We start from the raw sequence: 22,498 nt of genomic DNA on the forward strand, positions 1-22,498 counted from the left end.
CGAGATCGTTGCCAGTGCCCCTGGACTGGCTTGTGCGGGTGGCACATAAAAGACACCATTTCGAGCGTGGCCGTTTTCGTGCGGGTGACACGTAAAAGCACCCACTACACTCTCTGAGTGGTTGGCGTTAGGAAGGGCATCCAGCTGTAGAAACTCTGCCAAATCAGACTGGAGCCTGGTGTTGCCATCCGGTTTCACCAGTCCTCAGTCAAATCGTCCAACCCATGCTAGCATGGAAAGCGGACGTTAAACGATGATGATGATGATGATGATATATATATATAATATAATATATATATATATATATATATATATATATATATATATATAATATAATATATATATAAATAATACATATATATATAATATATATGATAAATAGGAGGGGGCTGAGTACTGAACCTTGTTGGACCCCTACCTCTACTCAGAATTCTTCACTGTACTCATTGCCAACCCTCACCTTACTTACAGCGTCCCTGTACATGGCTTGCACAGCTCTCACTAACCATTCATCTATCCCTAGTTTCCTCATTCACCACCAGATAAGGGATCAGGGGTCCCTGTCAAAGGCTTTCTCCATGCCGACGAAAGCCAGGTACAGAGGTTTATCTTTGGCTAGGTATTTCTCCTGCAGCTGTCTTACCAGAAATATACCATCAGTGGTGCTTTTCCCTGGCACGAACCCAAACTGCATCTCATCTAAACTGACTCTCTCCCTAATTAGTTGGGCTATGACCCTCTCCATGACTTTCATTACCTGATCCAACAACTTGATACATCTGCAATTATTTGTATCTAAAGCGTCACCTTTACCTTTGTAGTAGTTGACTATGGTGCTGCTACACCAGTCATTGGGTATGACTCCATCATGTATCACCTGGTTAACTATACGGGTGACTAGGCTGTAGCCAACATTGCCAGATATTTTGAGCCTCTCTGCAGTAATTCTTGATGGGCTGGGGGCCTTTCCTGTCTTCATACTCTTAATTGCTTTATCTACCATGGTACTGTCAACTCGGATAGCTGGTCCCTCTGTTGGGTCGACATTCAGCAGACTCCCTTTCTCCCATTCATTCTCTTTATTGAGCAACCTTTCATAGTGGCGTCTCCAAACCTCTCTCTTTGCAGCCATGTTTAGTGCAAGTGAAACATCATCATCCATGCGGACACATTTCTCTCACACACTGTCTTGCAACATGAAATACTTCAAGTCTTTGATCCTCATGGCGCAGAACATTGGCAAATTTTTTTCTTATCTGCTTCCCCTCTAGCTAAATAAACCTGTCTCCTAGCTTCCCTTCTGGCAGTCTGATACAATTCCCTGCTACCACCGTTCTTCCAGTCCTTCCAAGCCTGTTTCTTTTCTCCAGTCCTTCCAAGCCCGTTTCTTTTCTCTAATAGCCCTGTCAACAACATTGTTCCACCAACATGTTATTTTGGGTTGAGAGGGGACTTTGCACCATCCACATTTCTTGAAACTCAACTTTTAAGCTTCATGTTTATAAATATAACATGTTAATGATGTTGAATGGGTGCAAGATGTGGCATGTGAAACTCTGATATGAAGCAAAAGCTACTTAGAATCTGTCCAACAAACAAGTCAAGAATCAATTTAGACATGTAGAGTGACCTTTACAACCTAATGGCAAGGTTTGATCAAGCTAGGACCTGCTGGTAGGCTTATAACTCATTAAATACCAAACAGGTGCTACACTGGACAAAGATAGCCACTGAAGAGAAGAAAAAGTAAATCTAAATTGGTGTTAAAAATGTTAAGCAGAATCTTTGACGACTTTCAACCAATGAAGTAATTCTGCTAGGAACAGAATCACTGGCATTCACCAGGACAAGCCTATCTTGGAGATTATTAATAACAATAATCCTTTCTACCATAGACACAAGGCCTGAAATCTGGGGAGAGGAGGCTAGTCAATTACATTGACCCCAGTGTTTCACTGGTACTTAATTTATCAACCCCCGAAAGGATGAAAGGCAAAGTCAACCTCAGTAGAATTTGAACTCAGAATGTAAAGATAGACGAAATGCTGCTAAGCATTTCATCCAGCAAGCTAACGATTCTGCCAGCTCAATAATGATATTAATGGTTTCTAATTTATGCACAACACCAGTAATTTTGAGGGGAGGGGGTATTCAATATCAATGACCCCAGTACTTGATTGGTATTGTATTTTATCAGCCCTGGGGGAATCAATGATAAAACTGATATCAAGGAGATTTGAATTTGGATCAAAAAGGGCTGGAGGAAATGCCAAAAAGCATTTTTTTTTAATACTCCAATGTTGTGCCAACCTTCCCTCCAGGGAGAATAACAGTAATAATTGTATTGTTCTCTCCAAAAATATATAAGACTAGGGTTAAAATAGTAAAACATTAGTCAGTTTTAGTGAAATATTGCTGCTTCTATCTCAAGTATGTATTTATTTACAGCTGTTTAGGCTAAATCAACAAAGTAGAAACACAATTCATTCACTTTATATATTTTTAAGGAAATGTGTAAAGGATACACTCAATGGTTTTCAAATTAAACATTTGACATGAAATAAATTTTAAAAAAAAGAGACAACAATAAAAAAAAAAGAGAGCATAGTATCAAAATATTTCAGTTAAAATAGCTGACCATAAATAAATGGGAATAATTTATGCTACTTTTTTGAAGACATACAAACTGTTACAAAGTTTCAATTAAAACTTTGTAGTAGTTTTACAGCTACAGCATTTGCAAAAGCAGAAATATATATTATCTCTGAAATAATGGATTTAAACTATAGAAGATTGCATGTACACTTAATCTTTAGGTACAAATAGATTTAATATATTTTGAAATCCTTATGCAATTCTTTTTAAAGAAAGAAAAAATGCTAACTTATTTTGAAATAACATAAATACACTTAAATTCAGTTGGTTGTAGCATATTTATACTTATTACCTAAATGTAATTTATTTATTTGTTATTACATTTTTAATGATAAATTAAAAGAAATCAGAAGTTTGTATAATTTTTGGAAAGTAAAACCTTACCATCATCAACATCCAGTGTGCTACCATCATCTTTCTTGCTGTCTGGCAATAGACCTAGTTCAGCTAGTAATTTTACATACATAGTACTCTGCAGAAAACCTTCGTAAAATGGTTCGTTTAGCAGTAACTGGAACACCTAGGAATAATTAATAGTTAATTAGGTTTTAAATTATATAAATCACATGGAAAATCTTCTTAATAACTTGAAATATAAAAAAATTAATTTTACTGTTAATTCAGGCTACATTAGTAATGATAATAACATCAATTTCTTTCATTAGTACAAATATTTTTAAAAAAATTTATTTTATCTTAAAGGTTTACCCCAATAATTTTACTAGTATATTATTTCATTCGTCTTCAAGGGATGAAGTTGACTGGCAGGATTCAATCTCCGAATGGCAAGGGACATAACTACTAACATGGCAATACAATTTCTAATTATGCACTATTTGCAATAATAAAGACTAGTAATGAAATCTAATGATTACTGACAAAAGTACAAAGCCACAAATTTCGATTCCAGTAGTTAACTGGTACTTATTTAAACCATTAACCTATCCAAAATGTTTTCATAAGTTTGTCTTAAACGTTCATGCTTGTTTTCAGATTTTTAGTTGAACCTTGATTCATATGTTCAGAGTAAAACTAAAGCTTCCCTTTTCTAAGTCCAAAATTACTCAACAGGGTTGAAAAAAAATTGGAAATGTGTATCCTATACAAGGCATGGTTGCCAAAGAAATATGTCCTGTATATTACATGTGATACCTAGGACCCCAAAAGGACAAAAGGCAAAATTGACCAGAGAAGGATTTGAACTTAAAATATACAATGACATAACTAAATGCTACAAAGTTATTCTTTCTGATAATAGTTTCAGCCACTACCTTTATTAATAATAATTCTTTCTAATTTTGGAAAAAGACTACCAATTTTAAAGGGAGGGGGCAAGTCAATTATACTGATCCCAGTACTTGACCAGTGAAATTTGGTCATAGAACATAGAGTCAAAAGAAATGCTGCAAGGCATTTTATCCAACATTCTAACAATACCGCCAGCACCAAAAAAAATATATATATTTTCTGTTACAGGTACAATACCTGAAATTTTGGGGAGGGGTGTAGTCTATTACATCAAGCCCACTTCTCAACTGGTACTTATTTCCTCAAACCCAAAAGGATGACAGGCAAAGTTGACCTCAGCAGAATTTGGACACAGAACATAACGACAGATGAAAGAGCACTAAGCATTTTGTCTGGCAAACTAACAGTTCAGCCAGCATATAACCTTTCTAATAATGGTTTCAAATTTTGGTACAAGGCCAGTAATTTCAGTGGAGAGAGTATGCTGATTACATAGACTCCAGTGATCAACTGGTGCTTATTGACCCCGAAGAGGATGAAAGGAAAAGTCAAATGTAAAGACGGATGAAATGTCATTAAACATTTTGCCTAACATGTTAAGAATTCTTCCAGCTTGCCACCTTGCCTTTCTAATAATAAAAATAATAATTATCTTGATAATAATTTCTGACAGAGTCACAAGGTCAGCAATATTAGAGAAGGACTGCCATTGCACTGCCCTCCAAATAATAATTGCTTGTAACTTAGGTACAAGGTCAACAATTATGAAGGGAGGCAGAAGTTGATACCATAAACCTCAATACATGACTGGTACATCATTTAACGTCCGCTTTCTATGCTAGCATGGGTTGGACGATTTGACTGAGGACTGGTGAACCAGATGGCTACACCAGGCTCCAATCTGATTTGGCAGAGTTTCTACAGCTGGATGCCCTTCCTAATGCCAACCACTCCGAGAGTGTAGTGGGTGCTTTTACGTGCCACCGGCATGCAATAAATAATGTATTCGCCATGCTCTGCTGCAATACCATCAAGGTTATTACCACAGGGCACAGCTGAGTACATCATTTATTCTGGGGTGTGTGGTCCATTGCTTCCTCCCTCCATTTCTTGCTTTCTCTTTCTTATTTCCCTTCTCTCCTATCTTTTGCTACCTAAGTGTTCTCATAAAATTCTAAATTTGTATCCTCTCATCAGAAATGCAGTATCACCAAAGCTAAATTCAATTTATTCTCATTGAAACAGTTAATCTCATGTTAATAAATACTGTGAATATATAAAGATCCTTAATGTGTGGCAAAAAAAAAAAAAAAGAGTACAGTTATTGTTGTTTAGTCATAAGTCAGCCCTGATTGTGGAGATCAAAGCTGTTCCACCCATAACCAATTTGTCTATATTTAAGACATAATGTATCCAGGACCATATCAAGTTTGACAGACATTTCCTTCCATTTTAAGAATAAAAGAGTATGATCCAAAGAAAATTCAGTTGTTATTTCTAGCATGTCTGAATTGGACAAGGGAAAAATCACACCAGATACTCAAATTGTTTCAGTCAATTTTGCCAGAAGACCTGTAGTCTTGTTTTGATCATAAATTGTATGTAGTGTCTAGTTTATTATTTGTCCATCGCATGTTGTCACCTGCAGAATTGACTATCTTGTTCGACTAAAAGGATTTTCATGGTGTAAACAATAATGAGGGTGTGAGGAAGTAAAAATTACTGAATGAAAATGGAATCATTTTACCTTGCTTTGGACTTCATCAAAAGCATCTTCAGTCAGCATTTTGCTTTTGATATTTATCAATGTTCGTTTGCATATCTCAGGATCAACTTTAATTTTGGATGTTGACTGAAAGGAATAACATTATTATTATTATTATTATTATTATTATTTACTTTTAATCTGCATGTTTATTACAATTATTCATCGAGACACACCCACCACCCTAGGGTGAGTGAAGGATAAGAGATGTTACAGTATAACTGAAAGCTTGAGGAGGGTAAGTGGCAGGGGGCAGTTGCAAAATATCTTCATGTAATACAGCATGTACATTTAAATTGATAGGGTTTTTCTAAGGAAATGGGCAGTACTTGTCAGCACAACCTTATTCGTTTAGTGTCAACACAGGACATCTCGAGATGAGATGGTCTGTTGGTTCATCAAATTTATTGTATAATCTGCATTTAGAGTCAGAACCATTTTGAAAAATATTAGCTAGGTAGTTTTTGGTAGGCAAGCTTTGATTTTGTGCCACCAATATGAAACCTTCAGTCTCTGCTTTAAGTTCTGAGCTTCTCAGCCACTGATGGATTGTTGCTTGATCTACATCAGCATTTCGACTTTAGAGTATATACTGTCTATGCACAGGCTTCTGGTTCCACCACTCCTCAATTTGTTTCTGCCCATTCTTTTTTGCAGTCTGTTTGATCCGTTTTGCTTTTCCATGGCAGTGGTTTCAGGTTCTTCATCTAATTCAGGGTTGATGCCAAGCTCCCTTGCAAATTTGCAAGCTCCCTTGACAATAGAATGTACTTTTTTGCTGCTTTTGTGTTTGCACACAAGCTGCAGCATCCAGTCCTCTGTACTAGATAAGTACTTGTTCATTGCTATTGTGGAGGTCTTGCAGCACAGTTTTATCTGCATAATTCCTCTTCCTCCATTACGTCTATTATTATGTTGATAAAATAAGTACCAGTTGAGCATTGGGATTGATCTAATTGACCTATCCCTTCCCCGAAATTGCTGACCTTGTGCCAAAACTTGAAAACATTACTATTGTTGTTATTGTTATTATTATTATTATTATTATTATTATTCAGTAGTTTTATTTTTATAACGTGCTTTCACTTCACTACCGAGCGCAGCTCTGTGCGCCTTGGGTATGTGCTGTGGTTTGCTGTGGTGCTCTTATGTTTACTGTATTGAAAGTGTTTTGCGTAGAATGTGTGCAGTACCCAGTAGTGCAATTTTCTGTATGTTATATATATTTGTAAGTCCTGGTATTTTTGTTATGTATTTGTCTGAATATTTTTTTATTATACCTAAGGCACCTACTATGATAGGAATTGTTTCTGTTTTTAGATTCCACATTCGAGTTATCTCTATTTCCAGGTCTTTGTATTTTGAAAGTGTTTCCATTTCTTTTAGAGAAACGTTGTCATCTGCTGGTATTGATACATCAATTAGAAAGCATTTTTTTTCTTCATGATCTTTGACAACTATATCTGGTCTATTTGCCTTAATTTCTCTATTATTATTATTATTAAAGTCTCAAGCTGGCAGAATTGTTAGCATGCCAGGCAAAATGCTTTGCAGCATTTCATCCGTCTTTACGTTCTGAGTTCAAATTCCACTGACATCGACTTTGCCTTTCATCCTTTCAGTGTCAATAAATTAGGTACCAGTTGAGTACTGGGATCAATGTAATTGACTTAACCCCTCCCTCAAAATTTCAGGCTTTGTACCTATAGTAGAAAGGGTTGTTGTTGTTGTTAGAGAGATAGAATGGTAGAAGCAGTATAAAATTTAGATTAAATGCCTTTTTTGCTTATGCTTAAGAGCCATTATGTTTTAAATTCAAATACTATCAGGGACACTTGTCTTTCATTTTTCTAAGAGTCATTAAAATAAGTACTAATTAAAATAAGTACTAATTAAAATAAGTACCAATAAGTGCCATTAAAATAAGTACCACAAGTTCTGAAGCTAACTTAATTGACTCTTTTTCCACTTCACAAATCTTAGAGCTTTATTCCAAAGTTATAAATTATTACTATAATCATATTTCAACATCATTATTAATATTATAATAAAAGCTATTAAATGCTGATTTAACTAACTGAAATGATATCTTGAGGTTTTGGTGTCAACTAGTCTCCTCAAATCTCAAGAATATTTGAGACTTTTGCAGAATACAGGATGGCAAAGTCCACAATATTTGTCTCAGTTCCAGAATCGTTCAGCCACTTCAATAGTAGTTTGGGCGTTGTGCCAAGTCCACCAATTATCACAGAAAGAATTTCCATAATTTCTTCATCTCTCTTTGGATCCTGATATTTCTTGATTTTCTCATCTTCCTTGATATCCACTCAACTATCATTTTTAGGATCACAAATTCACAGATCATCCAATCTTTTAACTTTCATTTGTTTCAGTTATTAGACCGCAGCCATACTGGAGCATCACCTTGAAGAACTTTTAGTCAAATGAATCAATCCCAGTACTTATTTTTTGTTAAGCCTGGCATTTATTCCATTAATCTCTATTGCTGAATTGCTATGTTATGGGGACATAACCACACCAACATTGGTTGTGTAGCTGTGGTGGGGGGACAACCACAATCACAAAGCCATCAACACACACACACAACAAGCTTCTTTCAGTTTCCGTCTACCAAATTCACTCACAAGGCTTTGGTCAGCACAAGGCTGTAGTAGAACACACATGCAGTGGGACTGACCCTGGAATCATGTGGTTGGGAAGCAAGCTTCTTACCACACGGTCATGTCATTTTACTTTCATTTGGTGTCCATGCTTCGATAATACTATCAGTATTAAAAGAGAAATCCCTTAAAATCCTGTTATTATTATTCATCATGACAGCCTTTGGTTTGTGCTCATATCATTATTCTGATACTTCAAATTCACAAACTTGACAAACAATGCAATGCATTCTTTTACAGAAAAAAAAACATGCCTTTGTGTTATCAAGTGTTAGTGAAAAACATGAAGAGATAGTGGAAACACAAGTAAGAAGATTGCTTCTTTAGTAATTAATGCACTCAGCACAATGCTCAAAATGTTATCTAAAAGACAAAAAGTGATAAGACTTGAGGCCTATATCTTTTAATGTCTACTGACTTCACTCATTTTACTATTATTACTATTATTATGATATAGCTTTTCATCTTTCTGAGATATAGGATGAATTAAACATAGGCACCAAGACACACACACACACAACAGGCTTCTTTCAGTTTCCATCTACCAAATCCACTCACAAGGCTTCTATCAGCCCAAGGATAAAGTAGAAGACACTTGCCCAAGGTGTCATGCAGTGGAACTGAACCCAGAACCATGTGATTGAGAAGCAAGCTTCTTACAACACAGCCATGCCTGCACCTATGTTAGAAATTATCCTCATTATTATTAATCATTGTAAAGTGGTAAGCTGGCAGGATTGTTAGCACAATGGACAAAATACTTAGTGGCATTTCTTCCAGGTTGACATTCTAAGTTCTGATACCACAAAGAACAACTTTGTCTTTCATCCTTTTGAGGTCAATTAAACAAGTACCAGATGAGCACTCAGGTCAATCTAATCAACAGGCCCACTCCCCAACAAAAATTCAGACCTTCTACCTATAGCCGAAAGGATTATTATTATTATTATTCATTTGACATTCATCTTCAAGTTCTGAGTTCAAATTCCACTGACATCAACTTTGTCTTTCATCCTTTTGGAGGTCGATAAATTAAGTACCAGTGAAACCTGGGGTTGATGTAATCGATTAGTCCCCTCCCCCAAAATTTCAGGCCCTGTGCCTTTAGTAAAAAGGATAATTATTATTATTATTATTATTATTATTATTATTATATGAAAGGTGGTGAGCTGGCAGAATTGGTAGCATGCTGAGCAAAATTTTTAGTGGCATTTCGTCTGTCCTTACATTCTGAGTTCAAATTCCGCAGAGGTCGACTTTGCCTTTCATCCTTTCGGGGTTGATAAATTAAGTAGCAGTTGCATACTGGGGTCAATCTAATTGACTGCCCCACTCCCACCAAATTTCAGGCCTTGTGCCTATAGTAGAAAGGATTAAACCTATTGGCGATTTCTAGGTAACACTTTTCTGATAATGTTAATTGATGAACAGCAGAAGTATATAAATATAAAAACAAACTTTTAATCTTACTTTTTCAGACAAATACTGCTCATAAATAATCATAGCTGCTCTACGTAATGACTCTAAATCAGGCTCATTAGCTCCTTCTGTTAATTTCTGTTCATGAGCGGCAGAGATTTGTTCTTCAGCTGCTGCTCGGAAACCCTGAAATAAAGCAGCTACAATGAGTGTCCATCACTAGAATGTCAATAGGCATGTAAAGAAAACCTGAAATGCATAAAAATTTTCAAAACACAAAATAATATGAGTGAATAAAGAAAAATGTGCGATTATACTCACCTCAACGTTTAGATAAAAAAATAGATACTGCTCTCCTCCAATACTTGTCATATATTCTGAAGAAAAAGAAAACATAACAACAATAATAATTACTTAAGCAGAATGCATGGAGAATGGCATTAATAGGTGTTTCAAGTTATTTTTTCCAAACGAATTAGTAGTAGTAATCATCCTATTAATTCTTTTGGGAAAAATAACTTGTAAATGTCAACACTAACAACAATACACACTAAGCTTTAAATTGAAGTTATGTCAAAATTCAGAAAGAAAGATTTGTTTAAAATATAACTTACCAATAAAAACAGAAAGTGCAATATTGTTGTTTAAAATATCTTCTAGAGTTAAAACAAATAAATTCTGAGCTTTACAGAATTCTGGTTCCTAAATATAATTTGAAAAATAAGCACACTGTTAATATAAAGTCATCGATAAATAATTACATAATATATTATCACATATAATATATCTCCTAATATGATAATGAGCGTAGTATTTTTATATATTTGTGTGTGTGTGTGTGTGTGTGTGTGTATGTGTGTGTGTGTGTGTGTGTATATATATATATATATATATATATATTTGTCCAAAATCATACAGTAGGGGTGAAGGGAGAGGAGAGAAAATAGTAATTAAGTGAAGGAGAAGTAGTGAGAGTAATAGCCATGACTGAAAGGGAGTGGTGCTTCTTAGGTCCAACTTTCCTTACACTTTGTTGTGCATGCACGCTGACATTACACATTCAGCAAAGCATATGTTTCACTACCATGTAGCATGGCTGTTCATATACAGGCATCACAGAGTCTGTCTTTTACTCTGAGCGAGAGGCCCTTTGTTACCAACAGAGGCAGGAGCTCTCTGAACTTTGCCCAGCCTATCTTTATTCTAGCAGCTATGCTCTCAGAGCATCCACCCCTGCTACTGACTAGGTCACCTAGGTAATGGAAGCTATCAGCATGTGATGGAATCTATTTTCTGTACGTTTTTAGTGTTTATTGTATCTGTGATACCTTCCACACACAAAAACTATCTTCCCTGTTAACCTTCCTCTGATATTGCTGCACCTCTTATGTTTCCATAGCTTACACTGGGTACATCTTATGGAGTTTCTACCTATGTCTTTTCTACAGATCAAGCAGGGCCATCTACCTGAACGGATTTGTGATTTGTCAGCCTTCCTACTTACTAAGACTTGGGTTTTTGCTTGGTTAATTCTAAGGCCCTTTGATTCTAGACCTTGCTTCCACACCTGAAACTTCTTCTCTAGCTCTGGTAGTGATTCAGCTATTAGAACAAGGTCATCGGCATAGAGAAGCTCCCAGGGACAGCCTGTCTTGAATTCCTCTGTTATTGCATGGAGGACTATGATGAACAAGAGGGAGCCGAGGACTGACCCTTAGTGAACCCCTACTTGTACCTGGAATTCTTCGCTATATCATTGCCAACCTTCACCTTACTAACAGCATCTCTGTACATGACTTTTACAGCTCTCACCAACCACTCATCTATCTCTAATTTCTGTACTGACCACCAGATAAGGGATTAGGGGGCTCTGTCAAAGGCTTTCTCCATGTCAACAAAAGCCAGGTACAGAGGTTTATCTGTGGCTAGGTATTTCTCCTGCAGCTGTCTTACCAGATATATAGCATCAGTGGTGCTTCTCCATGGTACAAACCCAAACTGCATCTCATCTAAACTAACTCGCTCCCTAATTAGTTGGGCTATGACCCCCTCCACAACTTTCATCACTTGATCCAACAGTTTGATACCGTCGTAATTATTTCTATCTAAGGTGTCACCTTTTCCTTTGTAGCAGTTGACTATGGTGCTACTACACCAGTCATTGGGTACGACTCCTTCGTGTATCACCCGGTTAATGATATGGGTGACTAGACCATAGCCTACACTGTCAGGTAGTTTAAGCATCTCAGCAGTGATTCCTGATGGGCCGGGGGCTTTCCTTGTCTTCATACCTTTAATTGCTTTATCTACCAAGGTACTGCCAATTCGGATAGCTGGTCCTTCAGTTGGGTCAACATTTGGAAGGCTCTCTTTTTCCCATTCATTCTCTTCATTTAGCAACCTTTCATAGTGGCATCTCCATGTCTCTTTCTTTGCAGCATCATTAACTGGAAGTGAGCCATCATCCATAATGACACATTTCTCTCCTATGACATCACAGTTTTCTCTCACACACTGTCTTTCAACACGAAATACCTCAAGTCTTTGGTCCTCACAGTGCAGAACGTTGGCATATCCCTTTTCTGCTTCCCCTCTGGCTAAGTAAACCTGCCTTCTAGCTTTCCTTCTGGCTATCTGATACAATTCCCTGCTACCACCATGCTTCCAGTCCTTCCAGGCCTGTTTCTTGTCCCTAATGGCCCTGTCAACTACATATCATACACACACACACACACACACACCAACCATAAAAAACCAATGTGGTGTGGTTTTTGTCCGACAGAAAATTTCTTCGCAGATGCGTTGTGTTAAAATCACAATATATATTGGAATGAGGGGAGCATTGTCCTAGCAGAGAATCACAAGGATGTCAGATGTCTTTTGGCGAGGGACAAATTTCATTTAGGCAAGTGACAAGCAGGTACACATTACTGGTAAGGCCCCAAAGCATTGAAACGCATCTGACATTCTCATGAGTTCATCTCAGTCTGTCATATATTGTGTTTTTAACATAACATGCCAATGTTGAGATTTTCTCTCAGACAAAAGCCACAACATATTAAGCCTTTCAATGTTGTAGGTAAGTTAGTTATGATACACAAATAATAATGAGAAGTTTTATTCACAACTTTTGCAACATCAAAAAGTTCAAGGACATATTTTTTCTCAAGATAGAAACATCAGTTCAGCAGAGGTTGTGGTTATGGGAAAATTTAAAGCCACTGTTGGTCGAAGGAAATGGACTACCAATAATTCGTTGGTGACAAATTTACTGCTGTAGTTTCATTGAGTCCCTGAGCAGTACACTTTATTTTAAAGTACCTCAGTTCATCTAACTGTTGACAATAAATACCAAAAGCCAATTGGGATTGTTACTTGTGACACACTAGCATCTTATTCAGGGAAGGAGATATATTTTTCATACATGAATCTGAAGCTAAATACCCGCTTACAAGGTCGCTCAAAGAGTGAAAGAACACAAGCAAACAATAGTAAGAGTTACTTCCCTGAGATATCTAGTTACAGAAGAGAGCTTAAAATATTTTTACCAAGAATATAACAAAGTGCTGGACTACATATAAATCATATAGACTATACATGTTTGGGTCAAGAAATAAACTAAAGGAGAATGTAAAGCACATGCATTGTAAATAGCTACCCACGTACATACACATGCAAACACTGAAAGTATATATATTTCACACACAAAATGTAGATAATTTATGTTGAAAGAACTACGTCTCTAAAGAACATAGCCAGTCTGAAGGGAAGCAATAAAATTCTGCTGATGTGTATGCATTAAGTTAGAATATTTTAACAGGATGAGGACCATCACTAAGCATGTCAGCCATTCATATTGGATATAAAAACAATTTTAAAATGGCATTCACTGAACTGAGATACTAAAAATGCTAAAATTAACAACACAGGCAAAAATTTGACAAACACTTTTAATGAATAAAACCAAAAATAATTCAGCTTACCTCACACTGAAGATCAGAGTCTGTCTGGCCAGCCAAAAGACAATTCATTCTAGTATCACACATGCTCTGAACAAATCGTAAACTATTTAGATTTTGTTTTATCACAGTATCTACAAAGTAAATTTAATTTGCATTTGGAACTTTTCCTTCATGGAAATATATATATATGTTCATACATGAGGATACATTTAAAAGAAAGAAAGGAAACAAAAGCAGGACTATAATGAATTTGTTTGGGTTTTCTTTTTTAATTAATCTTAGTAACATAATTTTAGTTGTGTAGTAGTTTAAGAGCATTCAATGAAAAAGAAATAATGTAGTAGAGCTTGGACAAAAACAGATTAGAAATTAGCATGAAAAGAAATTCATAACTTTGATTTTTGATAACCATTAGAGTATTTATACCTTCAAATTTCCGCAAACTGTTTAGAGCAATGAATTTCTAAAGATATTTATTAATTATCATTTCTGTATCACTTCAGAAAAAAAAAATTAATTGATCAAATAAAAAGGTACAATAGAATACTGTAGGATATTAATCCAATTTATGTTGAAGTCTGTATCATCATTTTACACATGGTTATCTATGTGAAAATCAAAGGAGAGATGGCAAAAGACCAATAAAATGATACTCATCAAATCAGTACACTCATCTACAATGTTAGTGTGGAATTAATAAAGATGTAATGAAGCTACTTGACACACACTTGTTTTGAACTTTTTTGAAACATGATCAATTCATTGTTATGATTAATGAACAACATTGTATTTAGAAGAAAAGGTTTTCAATATTCTGCTTGTAATTGCAGGAATTGTGATTAATTAAAGTAGTTTTAAGTGTTAGATAAAAATAGATGCAATTGATAATGTGTCTTAAGGTTTATTTGAATAAGGTATTAGATACACCATCATCATCGTTTAGCACCTGTTTTCCATGCTAGCATGGGTAAGATGGTTTGACTATAGTTAGTAAGCCAGAGAGCTACACTAGGTTCCCGTTTGTTTTGGCTTGGTTTCTATGGCTGGATGCCCTTCCTAATGCCAACCACTCCAGAATGTACTGGGTGCCTTTTACGTGTCACTGGCACTGGCCACAATTATGATAGATGTAACTATAAAACTTTATAGAAACAGACAACTTAGTGGTTAATAATCATGTATACAAGTAGAGATGAGCTGTATTATCAATGGGGTCATTCTAGATACCTTAGCACACCAGCTTATAATGAATTTAAAAATAAGAAAACTAAAGGCAAACTAACCAAAACTTAGAAGAGTGGGAAAGATATTCTAAAGATGAATGCAGAATTGAAACTTAAAAATCATACTAACCGACTACTATTCCACAGTCATAATTAAAATCAAAACATTTTTTAAGTCTACCTTTATTTAAGTCCATTGTAGACTGCATCAGTTTTCTTTAAGCAATATGATATTAACTGCTTTATGAACAAAGCAGACATGCCTTAAAATATTTAGTTTGGAACAAAAGAATTCTACATTTATAAAAAAAAAAATTCAGGAATAAAAGCAAAACATTAAATTACCATTTGAGCCTCCTGTATCTTTGCTTCGCCATCGTGCAATGTCATGGTTAACCATCTCTTTCACAGCTTCTAGTTCCTCAATGGAATCTGTCGTCTTTATCACAGTCATGAACGTGTCATTATTAAATGTAGCTTCTTTACACTATAACATAAAGAAGACACTCATTATAGCGTACCACTGTTAGTACAAGATTTTCTGCTTTACATTCATGACATTTTAGCCTATTAGACTACATCAATACTCCAGTTAAATATGTGGATATTCTTCCATTAAAAAAAATTCTGTTACAAATGAATGAGAATGATTTTTTTCTGAATTGAGCATTCCAGATAAAGAATTAAAAAAAAAACTTCATATAATGTGACTTATTAAGATCAATTTCCTATCAAAAAGTCTTCATCAGATCCATAAATTATATATTATAAAAGAATCAGACACTAATGTAAATAAAAGTAACATGCACCAATAATAATTATTTTCAAGTGAAACTACTGGAAATAATTGGCTATATAATTCTCTTCCAAATGTCCTGTATAGTTTCTCTTTAAATTATCAATATGAGAGGTGCAGACATGGCTGTATGGAAAGAAGCTTGCTTCCCAACCACATGGTTCTGGGTTGGGCAAGTGTCTTATACTATAGCCACAGGCTGATCAAAGCCTTATGAATAGATTTTGTAGACAGAAACTGAAATATGTATGTGTGTGTGTGTGTGTCTTTGTATCTTGTTTGTCCCCCATCACTGCTTGACAACCAGTGCTGGTGTGTTTACATTCCTGTAACTTAGTGGTTCAACAAAGGAGATGGTAGAATAAGTACTAGGCTTTAAAAAATAATAAGTCCTGAGACTAATTTGTTCAACTAAAGAAAACCGTTTAGGGTGGTGTACCGGCATGGCCAGTCAAGTAACTGAAACAGGTAAAAGACAAAAGATGATATACAATCAAAATAATTATCTACAGTTACAATTGTTAGAGCCACTAGCTGTTAAAGACAAGAAAAAGTTGAAATAATCCAAAGAGTTAAAAGTTGTGGGTTTCTAGTATTTTAAATTGGTAAAAGCAAATCGTTAACTGACTAAACTTTTAAACTTTGGGAACTTTACACAATTCATAGAAAACAGTAGACAAAAACCTCATTACATGAGTTATTAGTTTTTTTCCCCACCTTCTACTTACCTAGATTAAATAAGTCTGTAACACAAAATATCTTCATTTGTCTTGACTGTACCCCATTTTTACCCAGACCAATATAACTTTACTACGACTTTTAGATCACACTGTCAACACCTCACTTAACAAGCATCCCCTGGTTGCATTACATTCCAATATCGTTATTGATGTCTCTCAGAGCCATCTTTTGTCCCCTGTTTCTGTCACTGGAATGCAGTCATGCTGGACACTGTTTAATTGAACAACTTCACCTCCAGTAACTATTTTTACAGTTTGGTACTTATTCTATTGGTCGCTTTTGTTAAACTGCTAAGTTATTAGGTGCATAAACAAACCAATACCAGTTATCAAGAGGTGGGCAGACAGACATAAACACAGATACACACACACACACACACACATTTATATATATATATATATATATATATATATATATATATATATATACACACACACACACATATATATATTTGATGGGCTTCTTTCAGTTTCATTCAACCAAATCCACTCACAAGGCTTTGTTCAGTAGGGGCTATTGTAGAAGACACTTGCCCAAGGTGCCATGCAGTGGAACTGAACTTGAACTCATGTGCTTAGGAAGCTGGGAAGCAAAATTCTTACCATATAGCCATGCCCACATCTATTTGAATGAAAAAATTTACCTATTACTTTTTTACGACTCATTATCATAATTATGGGCCCATTTATGCTGGTTGATTAAACAACACAACAAATACATTGTGAATGACTCTTTTCAAGGCTAGCATAGGCTAGCATATTATGAATACCAAAATAATATTGGAGATAATCTTCTGGCAAAATGAGTGTGTGACCAGAATTTAATTCATAATTGTGACTATTTTAGTTCACAAACTTTTTATTTTAATACAGCTGAAAAAGCATAAGCATTACAATACCCAACATTACTCCTAAGCTGATATCACTTGTGAAAATTCAGACAACTGTTTATAACAATGGATAAATAAATAGTTGCCCTTCCATAATTTCAATATTTCAAGTACGTGTGTATTTAAAGTAAGACTTATTTTTGTGAGCTTCAATTAATTCACACTTTGGTGATTCTTATTAATCTTTTGTTAACAAAAAGTACTTCAAACTGTGGTGCACTTACACCAATGTTGTTAGCTTGCTATGCTTGATATTCTCTTTCACCCTGGTCCTCTTGATATTTAAGGTGATCTTTACAAGCTCACTTTAGAGTGGGAAAAAATTATTTTCAAAGTGATTACAAACATTCGCTAATTTCCTCTGTTGTCCTACAATAGGTGAAAGTAAGGCTGTATGATTAAAAAGTTTGCTTTGCAGCTACATGATTTCAATTTCAATCCCACTGCATAGCACCTCGAGAAAGTGTCTTCTGTATAACCGAGGGCCAAGTGGAGTCTTGTGAGTAAATTTAACAAACAGATTCTGGAAAGAAACCTTTGTGTATGTATGCATGCAAGTGAGTGTGTGCATGTGCACAGATCTCCTTGTTTTAAGGTCACAAACATCACTATCATACAAATGGTGCTGTTGTATGCTATATTCCATGAAAAAGAAGTTCAAACTAAGGGAAAATATCACCTTGCTTGGAAACAAGATATGGTTTATGATGGGAGAAGCATCTGACTATAGGAAATCTGCCTCAAATTTCATCTGATTTGTGCAAGTATGGAAAAGTGTATTAAAACAATGACAGTGACAATCGTGTATGTACTCTGCCTTCAGTGCTTTCTTCACATTTTTACATGAATTATCTAACACTAGTATCAATGGAACTATTTTGAATATTAAGCAGATTTTACTTTGAATTGTTAGTATAAATAATTTGAGCATGTAGAACACGATCATTAAATTCAATTATTCTGTGGGAAAATAAAAGGTCTATGTTGAAGGGCTTATGCTATACAGTAACTGTGTCAACACCATTAAATTAACAGCTGCTACAAAATGGAAGATAATCTAGTTTATGAAGTTGAATAAGTGACTACTTACCAGCCATGACAGGCTTTGATTAATATAATCTGGGTCAGATAATAAATCTACAGCTGGTATAAATATTTCATTTACTAACACTTCCTGTGAATGAGAAAAGATGCACAAATGAAATCTTTATAAAAGTTGAAATTTGAAAGAAAAAAATCTGCAAGCTCATCTCTCAATATGCCCTTCAATATTATATAAGATAAGGGAGGTTAAAATGATAGAGTCAATAAAATACAGGAATAAAAGCCTTTACACAATATAAACTGCAACTCTCCCTTCCACTTCAACCCATTTTCTTCTAACAATTCAGTTGGAATCATGAATTTCCCCTTTCATCCTACTGCAATTGTTAAGTCCCAGCACCAGGTATCTACTAGATTTATTCAACTGACTATGCCTCTCCTCTACAAACCAGTGGCCTTGTGCCATCTTAAAAAATTAATATTACATACAACTAAAATGTTATAAAACTAAAAGCTCTGAAATGTAAGGCTGATTTTTTTCTCCAGCAGTACATTTATGGTATATTTACAATTTCAAATCATCTGTTATATCATTTTTCTATTCCAGCAAGTGTTGTACATAAGGATACAGGCAATTGTTTTTATGAGTTAGTCAAGGGAAAAAGTGAAGTGCTCCTGAATTTGCAGGCCCTCTACAACTGCTATGATTGAAGGCCCTTCCACAACTGACAACCAACTTGGATAACTATGGGAAAAATGTGGATGTAACAAGGAGTTCATTCTTGAATGCTTGTAACAGAGGCCACTAAAGGCAGTCATGGAGTAAATGGTGTTGCTAAACAGGGCTGCAGTTAAAGCCTAACAACACAATACACTATAATCTATACCCATTCGTAAAAATTGTGTTGCATCCACAGATTGAACTCAATTTCTTTTTATCTATTTGGCTCTCCATTTATGTCACAGACATCACTGTTAAGGAAATATAACAAGTCGTTACCAAACAAAATGAAAGTTTGTTACAATCAAGTGAAATATAATATCCTCACACCTTTACGAAACAACTTTTCAATCAAATGACTCAACTGACACACACCTTTGTTACTAAACAATATGCCAGCAGAGAAAAGTTTGAAAACACACCTTCAAATAGCTAATGTGAAAATAGAAACAAAGTCAGGCATTCATAGAAAGAGAGGTTTTCAACAGAAACAAATTAACAAATTTGAATTTGTAAGTCAAAGTAAAAACACATAACTGAGAGATGAGAGAAATTAAAGTACCTGGCTTTGGTTGGACACCTTCAGATGCAAGCCATCAACAGCCAGTCAAAAATACTTTGGCAGATTACTGAGATGTTATAACACTAAGTTACATGAGAACCATTAAAAAGACAAACATTTTCTAAGTGACAGCTTTCAATATGTCACATTTTCAATATAGAACAACTCTAATTTAAGTATGGACTTTCTCAATTTGTATGAATTTATATTTCCAAGACATCTTATGACACTTAACTTGAAAACTTAAGTCTCCATTGGAAACACATAATTGAATACAGTAAAAAAGTTAGCATACCTTCTGTAATATTGTGGTTGGATTACATTCTTAGAAGCACTACTAATTACCAGTAAGATAATTATAACCATTAGTGTTTTTAAATGTAGTTTTACAACATTTAAACTTCACAGCAGAAGTGCTAATGCTGCTACTCCTGATAAAGAAGATTGTCCGGCAAGAGACCTGTGCCAGTGCCATGTTAAAAGCACCCAGCACAGACTGTTAAGTAGTTGGAATTAAGAAAGGCATCTTGTCAGAGAAACCAAGCCAAATCAGACTGGAACCTAGTGTAGCTCTCCTGCTTGCCAGCTCTGATCAAACAGTCCAACCCATGCCAGCATGGAAAACGGACATTAAAGGATCATGATGATATTTCATATCATATTTTGGGATCGCTCACTACATTGCAACAACATAAATCTTCTCACCAACCACAAAACTGTCATACATACATTTTGATTTTATATCATTTCACCTAAGAGGCCCAGTGAGATCTAATCTAAAAATACTTGTTCAGGACTCTTCTTGCTCTCTTTCTTTAGTTTCTTCCTCTCTGAACTCATGATACATTTCCATCAAGTATTTATATCATACGTCTGTATGAACGTAGATGTCACTCAAATCATACACCAAGCAAAGCTTTTAAAATCTACTTTCTTGGATATCTTTCACACAGATTTTTATATTAACATGGCCCATCTTTAGATCCAGTAAATAAGACTAGGTATCTTCTCAATTAGGAAATAACTTGAAAACAACTTCACATTTCCAGCAGTAATGACAATGTTGATTGGTGAAAAGCAGGAGGAAATGATTTTCATCAACAAGAAGAAATGATAACTACAATTTTGAAACCTTAATACCAGCAGTATGAACAATTTATAGAAATATCACTCTCTTGAGATTGATAAATGGAATAAAAACAAAACCAATGGCACTATTCTTCATTCATTTACAACATTCAAAAAGTGAAACTTCTCTAAAAACAAGCCCACTGAGTTTGGGAGTGAATAAAAGGTACAAGGTGACTGAAAACAATTTTGTATTTTAAATTAACAGTTAATACTTTCCTAATCCACCTATAGCTTCTGTATCTAACTGATATCCACCTATAGCTTCTGTATTTAACTGATTAACCCATAAAGTGCTGGGATTTGCACTTATATAGCATGGACGCTGAGTACATTTTATGAAAATGAGACTACCATGCACACATAAAAAACAAAAAAATAGTTACAATATCTTCTTAGTATATAATAATGGCAAGTCTTACATCATCTGAAAAGTTATTAGTTGAACTATTAGTCCTTTTGCATTCTATTTGAATTACAAGGTTTTAGTGCAGGATTGCATTAACTAAAAGGACACCATTCATCGTTGGTGGCAAAATGTTCTTGAGCTCTATCTTAAAAACAAACTAAAATAGGAATGATCTTTAATACTAACATTGCATAAAGAAAATTAAATAATCCTAGTTAATGTCTACTTCAGATCTAAAATTTTTTGCAGGGCATACAAATTTATAACATTATCATAAAACAGAAAAATTTGAGGAAAAGATAAAATCAGAAAATAGGAAATAGAGATAAATTGAAAGTAGAGAGAAAATGAAGTTCATAACAAAAATTAAAAAATTAAAAATAATACTGAAACTACTTTCAAACTTACTTACTCTAATAATATATCTAAATGATTTATTTTGAAAATCTTCTTTTGGTAAAAGTAAATATAATAAAACTTCAGAAAGGTTTCTTAAATATCCTGGAAGTAAAATTAAAAGAGTTCATATTAGTGTAACATCCCAATTATTTAATTCAGAAATAGATAATATAACATAATATATACAGAAAAAAACAACAAATGATGATCACAACAGTGACTATGATGGTCGTGGATGTGACGATGAGGAAAGTGGCAGAGTTTTGTTTGAGATTTCTAATTCAGCATAGGCTGGAATGGTGCACAATAGAGCATCTTTCAATATTTTAATCCATCAAAAGCGTCAAGCTGGAAGAATCATTACTGCCCTTGCAAAAATGCTTAGAAACATTTCTCTAAATTGTATATTGTTAAGTTCAAATGCTGCTTGGGTCAACTTTGCCTTTCATCCTTTTGGGGTCAATAAAATAAGTACCAGTTGACACTGGGCTTGATGTAACCGACTTACCCTATGCTCCGAAATTGCTGGCTTTGTGCCAAAATTTGAAACCAATATTTTAATCCATCTCTATTGGTTTGAGCAGAAGTATATTATTTTTTGTTTTAGAACTATGACTGCAGGTATGGCTGTTTGGTAAGAAGTTTATTTCACATCTAAATGGTTCCAGGATCAATCGTACAGTGTAGTACTGGGCAAGTGTCTTCTAATATAGCTCCAGGCCAACCAAAGCCTTGTGAGTAGATTTGACAGGCAGAAACTGAAAAAGGCCTGTTGTATTGTGTATGTGGGGAGGCACAATGGCCCAGTGGTTAGGGCAGCGGACTCGCGGTTGTAGGATCGCAGTTTCGATTCCCA

General features: G+C 35.0%; 1 protein-coding gene across 2 annotated transcripts in view; it reads right to left on the reverse strand.

Moving 5' to 3' along the window:
* Positions 1 to 1,415: 1,415 nt before the first annotated feature.
* Positions 1,416 to 22,498, reverse strand: part of LOC106880822 (sorting nexin-13) — a 97,001-nt gene continuing 75,918 nt past the window's right edge. For both annotated transcript variants that reach the window (XM_089355184.1, XM_089355196.1), the window contains 9 exons: positions 21,656 to 21,744; positions 18,470 to 18,553; positions 15,299 to 15,440; positions 13,752 to 13,861; positions 10,383 to 10,470; positions 10,090 to 10,145; positions 9,820 to 9,954; positions 5,651 to 5,755; positions 1,416 to 3,175 (listed from right to left, as the gene is read on the reverse strand). In XM_089355184.1, the coding sequence (XP_089211310.1) occupies positions 3,002 to 3,175; positions 5,651 to 5,755; positions 9,820 to 9,954; positions 10,090 to 10,145; positions 10,383 to 10,470; positions 13,752 to 13,861; positions 15,299 to 15,440; positions 18,470 to 18,553; positions 21,656 to 21,744 (983 nt within the window). In that variant the 3' untranslated portion in view covers positions 1,416 to 3,001. The remainder of the gene's footprint in view (positions 3,176 to 5,650; positions 5,756 to 9,819; positions 9,955 to 10,089; positions 10,146 to 10,382; positions 10,471 to 13,751; positions 13,862 to 15,298; positions 15,441 to 18,469; positions 18,554 to 21,655; positions 21,745 to 22,498) is intronic.

This window comes from Octopus bimaculoides, chromosome 1, assembly GCF_046866305.1.
Source record: "Octopus bimaculoides isolate indiv1 chromosome 1, ASM4686630v1, whole genome shotgun sequence".
In the NCBI taxonomy this organism is placed as follows: domain Eukaryota; kingdom Metazoa; phylum Mollusca; class Cephalopoda; order Octopoda; family Octopodidae; genus Octopus; species Octopus bimaculoides.